Genomic DNA, 14,917 nt, shown 5'->3' with positions numbered 1-14,917 from the left:
GACAGGGGTTTTAACCCTTACCTACTCCATCCGAGAAAAAAAAAAAAAAAAAAAAAAAAAAAGCATTCCCTATATACTGTATATGCTGTATATAAGCTTTTATGCCTGGAGTTTAGCTTTAAATATAATTGCCTCTTGTTCATCCTTTCCTCACAACAGATCAATGAGCAACGTCACAACCGTACCCCATTACAAGCTCTCTCGCTGGTTCAGACCTTCTTCACTCTATGACCACACACAGGAGCCAAACAAAAAATAGCCTCCCAACATTTTTCTGAAATAATGGGGATATCCCACATGGTTATTTTAGATAGAGAGGTGCTTAGTTCTTTATTTCTTATTTTTTTTGTAGTTTGGATACAAACGGTCCAACTTTGTCATACCTCCATACAATGTTGTCCCCACAAGATATCACACAAATAGGACTAATTCAAACATGAGAACATGGCGATTACATTACATATTAAAATTGAATTTGGGTTTTGCAGGTAATGTGTCATTAAAGCCAGTAGATGCCATTAATCTTGGTAATCTCATTAGGCCACTTTCTACCACGAACACAGCGAGCCATTAAACATGTCGCTGCAGTCACTTTGCTGTGCTCCTCAGAGGTATTGACCCCTAAATCATGTCGCTGACATTAGTACACCTCGCTCCTAGGAAACATCTAGAAGTCATTTACTCCGCGCCGCTGTCTGTAAACTTGATAACACTTCGGCCAAGATTCATTAACAGATCATGCATCACACAGACTCTGATCAATAGCTTGCATTGACCTTAGAGTGCCCAGCACCCACGCAGCCAAATACATTTTATGTTATCGCTCCTTTCTGCTGATTTAACCTGGAGACATTTGGCACTTTGAAAAAAAAAATGGCAGGAAGTAGGAAGGAAAGAAGTGATTTTCAGAAAATAATAAAAAACATTGGAGCTAATAATCAAGATTGGAAACACAAAAACAGTAATAGAACCTTTCACAAAGATGGTGTGCTCAGCACTGCTATTCAATGGCCCAGGCTGAGGGTCTGCTACCATGGTGCCATCCTGTAGAAGAAGTACATACTTAAAAGGCACAAATCTTCTATTAATAATATCCAGTGCTTTAAAATACTGGTCTCATTGATCAAGTGGACTTGCTTAGGTGAGGTTGTTGCACCCGTCTCAAGGGGAAGGGTTACTGAGACAAGTCCAACTATACAAGAAGAGGTAGAAGCACCACACTAATGGTCAGTCCAGAGTCCAGAGTGATGTTTTATTAGATACTCAGCAGAAAAAAAGGGCGAACATGTTTCAGGGTTTAGATACTTCCCATCAGGGTTACAAAATAGGAATAAAGATATGCTTTCTTGTGTTGTAGCCCTGATGAAGAGACAGCATCAAAACCACCCTGAAACGTGTTGTAATTTTTAGATGGATTAGCTCATAAATCATAATTTTGGTCGATTTGACCGTTCTTTTGGCCTTCTTACTGCTTCTCGTACAGTTTATCCTGTAGAAGACTCTGGTAAAGTTGGCTGTGGAGTTCAGGCATAGAGACAATTGAGCTGTTATTTTTAATGCCGTCGGTAAACTAGAGTTCTAAATCCTTATCTAACTGTGCATCATCACCCAACAAAAATGTGGGCTGGACGCCAAACAGGAGACTGCTAACACTTAAGAGTTATATAGGGCTGAAACAACTAATCAATTAATCGACAACTAATTGATTATGAAAATAGTTGTCAACTATTTTCATAATCGATTAGTGGGTCTGCACACAGAATGCATTATTTGTTTACAAATCCTTAATTACAGAGCAGCACACATACAGCTCAATACACCGTCCATGTCAGTAAGTGCCTAAGAACTTGGTAATGTATGAGGAGCAATGCCTCATGGGACATGTAGTCCTGGGCAGGAAGTGAGTGGTTCTATAGGGAAAAAGTTATTTTTTTACCTTGCTGCAGGGGCACTCTAGAATATGCTTTGCAGCTTACTATTGGGGCACTCTGAAGGCAGGAGGAGCCAGAAGTGTTGGTGGGGGACCCCAGAAGAGGGCTGCTCTGTACAAAACCATTACACAGAACAGGTAAGAATAACATGTTTGTTGTTTAAAAAAAAAATAATAATTTTAAAGACTGTGTGCAGGGAAGATCAGCATCTTCACCCAGAGAAGGTGGAGGCTGATAGACTAGAGGTAATACAAGCATACCCCCAACTGTCCCTAATTTTGAGGGATTGTCCCCGATTCAGAACAAAGTCCCTCTTTCCTCCTCATTTGTCCCTCATTTTTGTTTGATCTATATAGTTGTATATAAAATGCACTATTTCTTTTTCAAAAAGTGTTTCCCAGTGCTAAACCTTTCAGCCGATTTCTAAATTGCTGTACTTTTAAGTTTCAAAAGCCAATATAAAGGAATAGTCGTTTTAAAAAAGAAGCACTTATGGGTTTAAGTAATCCTTTTTTTGAATTCCCCTTTAAGGTGTGTGGCAGGGTGTGTGTCCTATACCTGCATACTTTTGCTAATAGGTGTCCCTCGTTCTCATCTCAAAAAGTTGTGAGGTATGTATAAGGCATTACAATTACATTTAAAGTAAACTTTTACCAGTATTGTTCATATATTTATATTCTACCTAAATATAAAAGATTAATATCTCCCTTCTACCCTTTATATAGCATCATGTCTGACTCCTAGTTAAAATGCCCATATATCCTACTTCTGGGTGTATCTATTATTATATATAAGTAATATTTATTATTACTTTCACTATTTCACAGTCTAAATGAACCCCATATAGTAGCAATTATCTGCTCTTTTTGTACTATAAAGGGCTAATTTAAATTTTTTTAACCCCATTATGACAGGTGATGCAAAAAGAAAAAGCATGTTACTGCTACTAAACATCTTAGGCCTGGTTCACACCTATGCGTTTTTTGGTGCTTTTTGCAGAAACACACTACAGTTCATTTAACATGGTTTCCTATGGGACACGTTCACATCTATGCTTTTTTCAGCCGCTGCATATTTGGAAAGGGTCAAGGAATTTTTCAACACAAAACAGTGCTTTTTTTGGTTCAATAGACTTCAATGGAGAAGCTGCAGAAAAGCATGTAGAGCGTTTTTGAGGCGATTTGCATTTTTTTTTTTATCTACCCAACAACAAATTGGCTAAAAACAAAAGCTTAAAAAAATGCAAAATGCAAATCGCAGCAAAATCGTGTGTGCAAAAATGCACTGCAGGAACAGCTCAAAAGCAAACTGCATATGTGTGAACCGAGCCTTATGCTGGCCATAAACGTATCGATTTTCGGATGAGAATATGCATACAAAAAAATCTTTGTACATTCGCTGAATGAAAGTAGTTTGAAAATTTCACTTGCTTTTAACATTCAGTTTTAAAATGAATGTGTACCGTAATTTTTGAACGAAAACCACATACACTGTCTGAAATTTCCTTTGACCAAGAGCTTTTCTATTCTGCTCCTTCTAATTTTCCCATCACTGTGGTACAAAACAAACGGTGATTTGACCCCACTAACGATTAGAAAATGTTCTTAAAATGAAATGTTTTTGGAAGGAAGACATTGTTTTTGTATGGCCAGCGTAAGTGACGGCAGGCGCAGGGAGCTTTTATCAAGCCACCGGCCTATGACAAGGGAGTCTGTCATACATAATATATTACACTTCTGTCGGAAAAACGGCAACACAGTCTTTCATTTTTTTTTTTTTTTTTTCTTTAAATATTGATATTTACCAGATTCAACCTCTAATAGTATATACAGTACATCTCTTCCGTCTGTTATTCTCAGAGTGGATTAGAGATTTTTCTCCCTAACCATACAGAGTTGGTTATTTATATTTACCACTGCATATAGATATTGAAAAATAAACTGCCTTTTTTTTTTAAACTTTCCATATTAACTAAATTATACACCACACTTCTTTAAGGTTATTATCAGATTAATCAAAACAATAAATCGGCCAACTAATCAATTATGAAAATAATCATTAGTTGCAGCCCTAGAGTTATAGCCAGTGTGTTTCACCCAGCTTCTGCATATTCTTTAAAAAGTGTTACTAAACCCACATCAGTAGAATCTGTAGTATGCACTTAAGCATGCTTGTTATATTCACTGTGGAACCTAAGGTGTTAAAAGGCTGTTTGATCCTGTCTTTTCTGATCTTCCTCTTCTTTCACAGCCTGCAAAGTCTAACAGAACAAAGCCTTGGGACCAAGCTGCACATGCTCAGTTTGGTGTGTATTGCTAAAGATGTTTTCCTTTTCCTTGGGAGGGTGCATGTGATCAGCACAGGGCCAATCAGCACTGTCTAGACAGAGGGTCAGGAATCCTGCAGCCTCATAGGACAATCGGGGGGGATGAAAATTCCACCTACAAGCTTTAACCTGTGCTCTGCTGGACACTGATAGAAGTCACAAGACTGCTATATACTGCTAATGAGAAAAGGTATTTAGCAATTTATCTTTACTGAAACAATTGCATTTCCATGTTATGTGTACTGTGTGAGACCAGATATAGTGAATGCAGGCTTCTGGGATAAGTAACACTTTAACTTTAGTTTGGAGTAAGGGATTAGAACGCCTGTTAGGTGTTTATTGCTACCTTTGCCCCCCATTAGGGAGATTCTCCCTATTTTTCCAGTTTAGTGTTATCAAAAGTGAAAGGTTAAAAAGAATCCCAAATTTTGGGTTCTACCCATAGGAGGAAAATAGAGGGGAAAGCTTCCAATGGGGACACTAGTTCTGGTGACCTGGCGGGGGGAGATCTCCTCTCACCTCCTGCGTTGGCTATGGGACAGGAAGTGAAGGAAAATCTCCCCAATTGGGCACAGATGGAAAAAAAAGGCAACCAACAGGGGGGTTATATCTCACCCTTACTCTGTCCAAAATGGAAAAAAAAAAACTGGATTTTTGACTTACCGTAAAATCCTTTTCTCTTAAACCTCATTGATGGATGCAGTCTGATGCATATCAGTAGGGTTATGCTGCCCCTACAGGAGTAGGATACTAGGCAGAAAAAAAATCTGGCTACGCCTATGGGCAGTCCCAGGGGGTATACCCTCTCTCTTCTTGTATAGGATGTCAGTTTTGTGTCAAAGCAGTGTCAGAGAAATAATACCAACCCAACTCAAAATAGAGGGGCGGGTACTGCGTCCATCAATGAACTTCAGAGAAAAGGATTTTACGGTAAGTCAAAAATTCAGTTTTCTCGATCGTTCATTGACGGATGCAGTCTCTGATGCATATCAGTAGGGACGTCCCAAAGCAGTGCCATAAAATGAGGGGTGGGAACAGCAGAAAATTAAGTCCACTATGCTAAACATAGCCAACCATGCAACATAGGACTCGTCAGAACAAAAGAGGAGGTTCACCTGAAAAAAACATTAAACACCCTCAAGGAAGGCTAAAAAGCCTCAAACAGCAGCCTGCAAAACTTTGCGGCCAAAAGAGGCATCTGCAGATGCCAGCACATCCACTCTATTAAATGTTGTGAAGGTATGACCAGACGACCAGGAAGCCGCCTTGAAAACCTGAAGCACAGATGCCTGATGGCGAAAAGCCCAGGAAGCACTAAGCACCCGAGTAGAATGCGCAATAACAGCGAAAGGAGGAACCTGACCCCTAATTGAATAAGCCTGCACCACTGTCTGTCTGATCCATCTGGAAATAGTCGCAGCAGACGCAGGCAGCCCTTTCTTTGTGCAAATTCCTTAGGATGTTTTGGCTTAGGACACAAAGAGGGTAACACGATGTCCTCATTTAAGTGAAAACTGGAAACCACCTTGGAAGGAAGGACGGATCCGGACCAAGTACCACTTTATCCCTGTGGACCACCAGATAGGGAGAACGACAAGAGAATGTCACCTGTTCTGACACCCTGCGTTCAGAAGTAATAGCCACCAAGAAGGCCACCTTCTGGGAGAAGTTAAGCAGGGGAATCTCTTGAATACTTTCAAAAGGAGGTTTCTGAAGAACCGACTGCATCAAATTAAGGTCCCAAGGTGGTAATGGAGGTCGCACCAGAGGTGCCAAATGTCGCACCCCCTGGATGAAGTTACGCACCAGGGAATGGGTAGCTAATGGCCTTTGGAAGAAAATTGCCAAGGCCAAAACCTGACCCTTGATAGTACTCAAGGCAAATTTTTGATCAACTCCCCTTGAAGGAAGGCCAAAATCCGAGCCATTGAGTAAGCACGAGGGGGGAGCCCCAAGAGACTCACACCTCGCAATATACGACTTCCACGTACGATGATAAATCTTCCTAGAATTCGCTTTAAGTAAAGTGGGAATCATTGAAACAATGAGACAATTCTCTGTCCTTCAGCAGCTGGCTTTCAACAGCCAAGCCGTCAAAGCCAGTGACCATAAAGCAGGATGGAAGATTGGCCCCTGAGACAGTAAATCCTCCCTGAGAGGAAGCCTCCAAGGTGAGTCTGCAACTAGCCTGACCAGGTCGGCGTACCAAGCTCAGCGAGGCCAGTCCGGAGCCACAAGAATGACCGGAATCCCTTCCACTTCGATCCCGCGAAGAAGTCTTGGCAGCAACTTGGGAAAGGCATACATCAGCTGATACTGACCCCACGGGGCCACCAGTGCCTCTGCGGCGTCTGCCAGAGGGTCCCGGGAGCTGGCCACAAACCTCTACACTTTTCTGTTGATCTGAGACACCAACAGATCCACATCTGGAGTACCCCAAAGAAGGCACAACTGCCGGAACACTTCCAGGTGGAGAGACCATTCCCCTGCATCCAAGGCCTGTCGGCTGAGATAATCTGCCTGCCAATTTTCCACTCCTGGAATGTGAACAGTGGAGAGAGCTGGGCCAAAGCGTTCGGCCCACCGAAGGATGCCTGCCAGCCACTTCCAAAGCCGCAAGGACACTTTTGGTGCCCCCTTGGTGATTGACATCAGTCACGGCCGTGGTATTGTCCGATTGAATGCGCACTGGACAACCCTGCTTGGTCCAGGGAACTAGGCAAAGCCTGATCGCTCTCAGCTCCAGAACATTGATCGGTAACCTGGAGTCTTCAAGGGACCATACTCCCTGAGCAGACAACCTGCCGAGAACCCCTCCCTACCCGACAGACTGGTATCCGTGGTGACAATCATCCAAAACACAGGGAGGAAGGATTTTCCTAGCTTGAGCATCGGGGACCAAATACACCATACCAGGGACTCCCTGGTCACCTGGATCTGGCTGTCCAGGGAACTTGGATTCTTGTTCCGTATGAGAAGGATTTTCTTCTGGAGAATCCTCGTGTGGAACTGAGCAAAGGAGATCGCCTTGAAGGACGACACCGTCACTCCCAGAACTCTCATACAGGGCTGAAGGGACGACCATTTTCTGAACAGCAACAGCGGTCTGGAATTTTTTACGTTTTTCCGGAGGAAGAAACACCCTGGCTTGTATGCAACCTGGCGAGACGTTTAACTTGCGGGGCCAGTCCCCGTCCGGTGGGACTATGCCGCGGCCAACCCAGCGTGGAGCTAAGGTCTGCACGTGCTCGTTGGCTGGCTGGGGTAACCACTGGATCTATACTGTACATCCAGCCCATCGCCCAGATCCAGCATAGTTGCCTGTAGATCTCACAGGAAAAAAATCCAGAGAAAAAGCTAACTAAAAAAAATTATCTAGAAAAAACTTTGCCAGGACCAGAGATCCCAGCAAGGAACTAGGTCCTTACTCCTGGCTAGGCAGATTAAACTGACATCCTATGCAGGAAGAGAGAGGGTATACCCCCCTGGGACTGCCCATAGGTGTAGCCAGAACTTTTTTCTGCCTAGTGTCCTACTCCTGTAGGGGGCAGCATAACCCTACTGATATGCATCAGAGACTGCGTCCGTCAATGAACGATAGAGAAAAAAATTGCCTACAGTTCTACCTTAAACACCGGCTTTACACGGTTATCCATGCTGCAGGTAATACATTGTAACACTAACCCGAAAAGAAAGAAGAAGGCTGCAGACAAACTGCAATCTATGGGTGGACAGGAATCAATTGGATTTAAAGTAGTTTCATCCTGATGTAAGATCAGACAGTATGCACCCTGTTCAATCTGAGCTGGTTTCTCTTTTAGAATATTTCAGGGAGCGGTAATACACTGTATACTTTATTACAACCAGTGAAAAAACTATTTCCACTTTCTGTCAGGGCTACTAAATTTTTAATTACCACTCCTGACAATATATTGATATTTACTGTTGAACAAAATCCCACATTAAAATTCAGTATACGGCTTGCACAACCTTGTAAACAAACTGCTCACCTGAGAATGGTTTTCAGAAACAGTTTAGTATATTAGCTGAATGAGCAAGAGACATGTAGAAAGCGTCTGTGTTGCCCATGCTTACCAGTCAGGTGCCTCTGGCTCTACTCATCCTGCAGTAGAAAATAGGAGCTGGAATCCGATTATTGTGAAAAACTCAGAGGTTTTCTCACAGCTTCGTTAACCTGATTCTTTCTACCTAAGCCTGTTCGCCACAGATAAGTTGTGATAAGGGTGATCATTCTGTGCTACGGATAACCAATAATTTTCCTGGTCTACACTCAGCATTCAGACACATCAGTAACATCTAGAGCAGCTTTTCTCAACCATCAAGATGGAGGAATCCTTGAAATAATTTTCAGGCCTCAGGGAACTCCTGCCTATGATTACTAGATCCACAGCTCCTGGTACATTAGGGAGATAGAAGAATAAATGAAAGAACAAGGAATGGGGTGTATGTAGTGTATTTGACCTCCAGGCTTGACCTCCACGCCCACTACCCAAAAGTGCAGGATCATGTGTATATATATATATATATATATACACATACACACACACATATACATACATACACACACACACACACACACACACACGGTATCTCACAAAAGTGAGTACATCCCTCACATTTTTGTAAATATTTTATCTTTTCATGTCACTACACTGAAGAAATGACACTTTGCTACAATGTAAAGTAGTGAGTGTACAGCTTGTATAACAATGTAAATTTGCTGTCCCCTCAAAATAACTCCACACACAGCCATTAATGTCTAAACCACTGGCAACAAAAGTGAGTACAGCCGAGTCACAATGTCCAAACTAGGCTCAAAGTGTCAAATTTTTGTGTGGCCACCATTATTTTCTAGCACTTCCTTAACCCTCTTGGGCATGGAGTTCACCAGAGCTTCACAGGTTGCCACTGGAGTCCTCTTCCATTCCTCCATGATGACATCACAGAGCTGGTGGATGTTAGAGACCTTGCGCTCCTCCACCTTCCGTTTGAGGATGCCCCACTGATGCTCAATAGGGTTTAGGTCTGGAGACATGCTTGGCCAGTCCATCACCTTTACCCTCAGCTTCTTTAGCAAGGCAGTGGTCATCTTGGAGGTGTGTTGGGGGTCGTTATGTTGGAATACTGCCCTGCAGCCCAGTCTCCGAAGGGAGGGGATCATGTTCTGCTTCAAAATGTCACACATGTTGGCATTCATGGTTCCCTCAATGAATTGTAGCTCCCCAGTGCTGGCAGCACTCATGCAGCCCCAGACACTCCCACCACCATGCTTGACTGTAGGCAACACACACTTGTCCTTGTACTCTCCACCTGGTTGCCGCCACACACGATTGACACCATCTGAACTAAATAAGTTTATCTTGGTCTCATCAGACCACAGAACATGGTTCCAGTAATCCATGTCCTTAGTCTGCTTGTCTTCAGCAAACTGTTTGCAGGCTTTTTTGTGCGCCATCTTTAGAAGATGCTTCTTTCTGGGACGACAGCCATGTAGACCAATTTGATGCAGTGTGTGGTGTATGGTCTGCGCACTGACAGGCTGATCCCCCCCCACCCCATCAACCTCTGCAGCAATGCTGGCAGCACTCATGTGTCTATTTCGCAAAGACAACCTCTGGATAGGACGCTGAGCACATGCACTCAACTTCTTTGGTCGACCATGGTGAGGCCTGTCCTAAGTGGAACCTGTCCTGTTAAACCACTGTATGGTCTTGGCAACCATGCTGCAGCTCAATTTCAGGGTCTTGGCAATCTTTTTCTAGCCTAGACCATCTTTATGTAGAGCAACAATTCTTTTTTTCAGATCCAGAGAGAGTTCTTTGCCATGAGGTGCCATGTTGAACTTCCAGTGACCAATATGAGAGAGTGAGAGTGATAACACCAAATTTAACAAACCCGCTCCCCATTCACACCTGAGACCTTGTAACACTAACGAGTCACATGACAGCGGGGAGGGAAAATGGCTAAATGGGCCCAATTTGAACATTTTGTTAGGGGTGTACTCCCTTTTATTGCCAGCGGTTTAGACATTAATGGCTGTGTGTTGAGTTATTTTGAGGGAACAGCAATTTTATTCTGTTACACAAGCTGTACACTCACTACTTTATATTATAGCAAAGTGTTATATCTTCAGTGTTGTCACATGAAAAGATATAAAAATATTTACAAAAATGTGAGGGGTGTACTCATTTTTGTGAGATACTGTACATGAACCTGCGCACAGCAGCTGCCCTGTAGCAGTATATCTGCTATAGATCGGTCGGCAACTGATTAAGGAACCCATAGCAACCTCTAGAGTAGCAACACAGAGGAACCCTTAAAATAACTTTCCAGTCTCAGGGAACCCCTGCTAAAAATGACTGTAGCCGCATCTCATGATACATTAGCGTGGTGGTCTTTACACTTGTGATTAGCTAGATATATAGAGCAAAGGAGTTAGTAAAAATGTATCTGAGATGCATACATTTCTCATTGCTCAAGGAAACCTTAGCAACCTCTGGGGGAACCCTGATTGAGAAAGGCTGATCTAGCGGTACTCAAAATATATTGTACATACACACAATATTCTCTCTGCAGTTCCTGTGCTGTCACCCTGTGTGTGTTGGATGCTCAGTGACAGTAGTACATGGAAACCGTATCTTTTTTTATTCCAATGGTCATAACACAGACTGTATATTCAGGAAGCCTGAAAGGACAACCACACCAGACTAGGTCTGAAAAGATCTACTGTGAGGACAGGGTTCAGGACTGCATCTAGGTACATGAGTCATCTGGTCTACATGACCAAGAAAGAGGATGCAGTTACTGAGCGACCACCAATCAAGCAGCTGCCTACAGCACAGACAATCTTCAGACATTCAAAACAGATCTCTTAAAGCAGCAACCCCCAACTTTCCACCCTGAGAATAAATCACGTTCTTGGTACCTTTTGCCACGCCAGTTCCCACTCTCTTGAACTCAGGATTCAGAAGTCTTGTGCCATCTTCCATTCCTGAGATACTGAGCCCTGAAAGACAGGGACCCCCGGTATGGATAAAAAACATCTGCCGCCAAATTTCTGGAGGAAATCTAAGCCATCCTCCTACCACGGGCGATGTTTGGAAAAATGCAGAGGCTCAGTCAGCAAACATTGCTTGCAAATGAGAAATGCAGTGTAGATGGGATTGCTGCTTTAAATGAGTAATGGGATCCTATCCACCAGCGGTGATTGGCAGGCAGGGATCCACAGCACAGTGAGGGCTTGGTACCACTGTACAGGGATCTTTTGGCTTGAGGCAATGTAAATAACATACGTGGTAAAAATAACTCCACCACGAATATCACTTGCACAGCAGGATGTTGGATCAGTAATGTACAGCACCGACACTTTACTGGGATCATGCTTGCAGGCAACGTGCAAAGAAATGAGACTTCTGGGTCATTTAATAAGGTTAAAGTTATTTTTCTGCAAAGATTCACATATTAAGAATATCTAAGGAAAAAGTGTCCGTGTTCCGTGGCAACCAGATGCTTCCTTGCGGTGACAGGGACACTTTACATCAATCAGAATGTATGGATTTCATGAATAAAGTGACCAATGCTGTATATTGATCCTGGCTCATTCTTCTGTTGAGCCTGCCCATTGCCTCTTTTTGCCACAGGTATAAAATTGAAGGAGTTGTAAATATACATAACCAGAATGCGGTCTTCCTCTGCCAGCCATTTCTGCCCATAGCAAAGCATTGTGGGAGGAGGACAGTGCCTGTATGCACACGTATGACGGCGGGGTGCTTCTTTTTCCTGTTATAGGAAGGTCACATGACGTTCAGGCAATGAGCTACCATCGGGGGGATGGTGAAATGAGAGCAGAACAGAACCAGCTCTGAACTTTACTGCATCCACTCAATTCCTCAATCATTACAATTTGGTCCTACAAACCTCCTGATGAAAACACACAGGGGATGCCTCTATGGAAGTGACTCAAAGTGGCCACACTGAGACAAATACACTTTACCAAGTAAATTCAGAGCTGGCCTGTCCTCTGCAGACTCATGCAAACTAGTTTGGAAAGACAGAAAAAAAGGCGTTTAAAGAGGCCGCGATTGGTCCTGGCGACCAGACCTAAGGAACAACTAAATATACAAGAGATGCTGGACCCTCAATTTACATGACCCTGTGGTCCCCAGAAAGCCAAATCTAACAAACTCTGACCCGGAAACCACTAATTTTCATGTCCTGAACAATAAAATGCAACTTAGAGCTCCAACTGTGAGAATGTTGAGAGTCAATTGTCGAAGTAAGGATTTGTTGCTATATTTAGATTCCCCCAGCAGGAGGAATAGGAACATTGGGGGCCTGAGGAGCGAACTCAACCTACTTCCCCTTTCATTTAGTAGGGACAAATTCTTGTAGCCTAAAGAAAATGTACCATGCAAAGTGTGCTCGTGCCTAGTTAATTGTGACACACCTTTCCCCTTCTAAAATCAGCTTCCATATGGGGTCTTGGCATTCAGTCACAAAATCTCAGAACCGTAAAGAAGTTGGTGCTAGAACCTGGGTCCCAGGTATGAAAGAGGGAGCGGATAGCTATATAATTCCCAGGATGTATCACTAACCTGCTCTGATCAGTGTCTGATGAAGCATCTCCGCTCCAGGCCACCAGCCCAACGTATCCTAATAGTACTGACCCAAGGGGGAAAATGCCCCCTTACTTCCCAGGCAAGTCAACCCCAATTTCCCACCACTATTGCCTTACATCCAACTAGCTCAGTGTAGACAATCTTTTCTAGACCTAGCTAGAGACAGACGGACACAAACGATACACAGAGGTTTCTCTAGATCAGATCTGCAGAAGTATTTAAACAACTTGATCGTGACATTTCCCAACGCCTCTTGCAGCTGTCTTTTCAGAGACACTAATAATAAACCCGTTAATAATTCAGCACAAGATGGATGATCAGATGCCGCATCTGCACAGCCTCTCTGTGAAGGAATCTTAGGTATCATGCATCAACCACCATTAAACAAAGGCAGATCAATGGAAGACAAGTCCATGCTACAACATTAAACATCCGCGCCGCAACACAATTCAGTGTTAAAGGGACGTAACCACCAGGCCGGGTTGTGATTGGCTGAGAGTTTAAAGTTATGTGCCTTTTTCTGACTAGTCTGTGCATTTGCTGCTTATGAGCAAGCTCGGTGCTGGAAATTAATTATCTCATGGTTAACACAGTAACTGACATTTATTCCTCCATAATGAAATTGCGGGTTATGAGCCTGTTTTGTAGATTTATGGAGAAGTTCTGGTGATTCATTTAAACGATGCTCCTCGATGACTATCCAATAAATGTTACTTTAATCAGCATTTAAACTCCCTGTTAAATATGGCAACCGCATTACCTTCTGGAAAGTATTAAGGTTTATTATCGATGACGGATTTTAAAAGGCCACTTATATAGTCCCTTTAACTGTTATTTTAAAAATGATGCCTGCGGATGGCAATTGGGTATCATTCCATGATGGGCATGCAGCAGGGGGGACATGCATGAAACACAGCCAGTTACAGAGTTACCTTTATCCTGCTGACCGTCATCCGGATTCCGGGGCAATTTATAGGACAGTTTCGGTTTTTGGTGGAGTTCGGTGTTCCCTTGAGGTTTAAAAGACAGTGTTAATAAGAATTATAATTGGATTTGACCTCACAACAATTATTTGTTTTATGTAGATGCCTTATTTTATCTCATGTTCGATTTAAAGCAGTTTTACAATTTTACTTAACACTAAGTTATGGTCAGGCAGTTTGCAGTGTTTATTGTGTATTTATCAACATGTTTATTTCTTCTTTTTTTTCACTTGTGCAAAAACTCCCTTAAAAAACGAATTAAAATGCATTAGTTCATCAACAATTTAAGTATCAGCTGCATAGTTTACATAAAACGGAGGACAAATCCAAGTGAGGGTACCATAATGTGCGGCACATTTGCACTGTGGTCTGTTACCATTCCCCCAGAGTGGCACCCCAACACAAATATACAGAGTAAATCTAAGCACCTGTTCAGCACTGCACAGCGCACAGATACTGTGTGTTACACACTGCCCAAAGGAAGGATTCTACAGACTGGGGGCTATACAGATTATGCATAGCCTTAAAGCAGGGATATCCTGACTTTCTAAACAAAGGATCAGTTTACTGTTCTTTAGACTTTAGTAAGGCTGGATTGTGGCCAGTGGAGGTAGAAAATGCCTTAGACTTGGTGGTCAACGGGGGTAAAAAAAAAACAAAAAAAATGACATAACACCTGTGGGTGTTGGAGGAGAAATAGTGCCCCATTATTGGTGTCAGTTGAAGAAATAGTGCCTCATCACTGGTGTCGGTGGGAGGAATGGTGCCCCCTCATTGGTGTCAGTGGGAGGAATACGGTCCCCATCATTGGTGTCTTTGGGGGGAATACGGTCCCCATCATTGGTGTCTTTGGGGGGAATAGGGACCCCATCATTGGTGTCTGTGGGGGGGAATAGGGTCCCCATCATTGGTGTCTGTGGGGGGGAATAGGGCCCCCATCATTGGTGTCTGTGGGGGGGAATAGGGCCCCCATCATTGGTGTCTGTGGGGGGGGAATAGGGCCCCCATCATTGGTGTCTGTGGGGGGGAATAGGGTCC

The 14,917-nt window shown here is 43.1% G+C and overlaps 1 protein-coding gene across 3 annotated transcripts in view; it reads right to left on the bottom strand.

Annotated features, from left to right (window-relative positions):
* NRXN3 (neurexin 3) overlaps positions 1 to 14,917 on the bottom strand; it is a 748,840-nt gene that overhangs the window by 81,836 nt on the left and 652,087 nt on the right. For 2 of the 3 annotated variants that reach the window (XM_082275286.1, XM_082275285.1), the window contains 2 exons: positions 13,829 to 13,906; positions 11,204 to 11,284 (listed from right to left, as the gene is read on the bottom strand). In XM_082275286.1, the coding sequence (XP_082131412.1) occupies positions 11,204 to 11,284; positions 13,829 to 13,906 (159 nt within the window). The remainder of the gene's footprint in view (positions 1 to 11,203; positions 11,285 to 13,828; positions 13,907 to 14,917) is intronic. The other variant, XM_082275287.1, reaches the window with a different exon arrangement.

This window comes from Pelophylax lessonae (assembly GCF_965119305.1).
Source record: "Pelophylax lessonae genome assembly, chromosome: 13".
Taxonomy (NCBI): domain Eukaryota; kingdom Metazoa; phylum Chordata; class Amphibia; order Anura; family Ranidae; genus Pelophylax; species Pelophylax lessonae.
The sequence above is the reverse complement of the archived record's forward strand: the minus strand, read 5'-3'. Positions and strand labels throughout refer to the sequence as shown.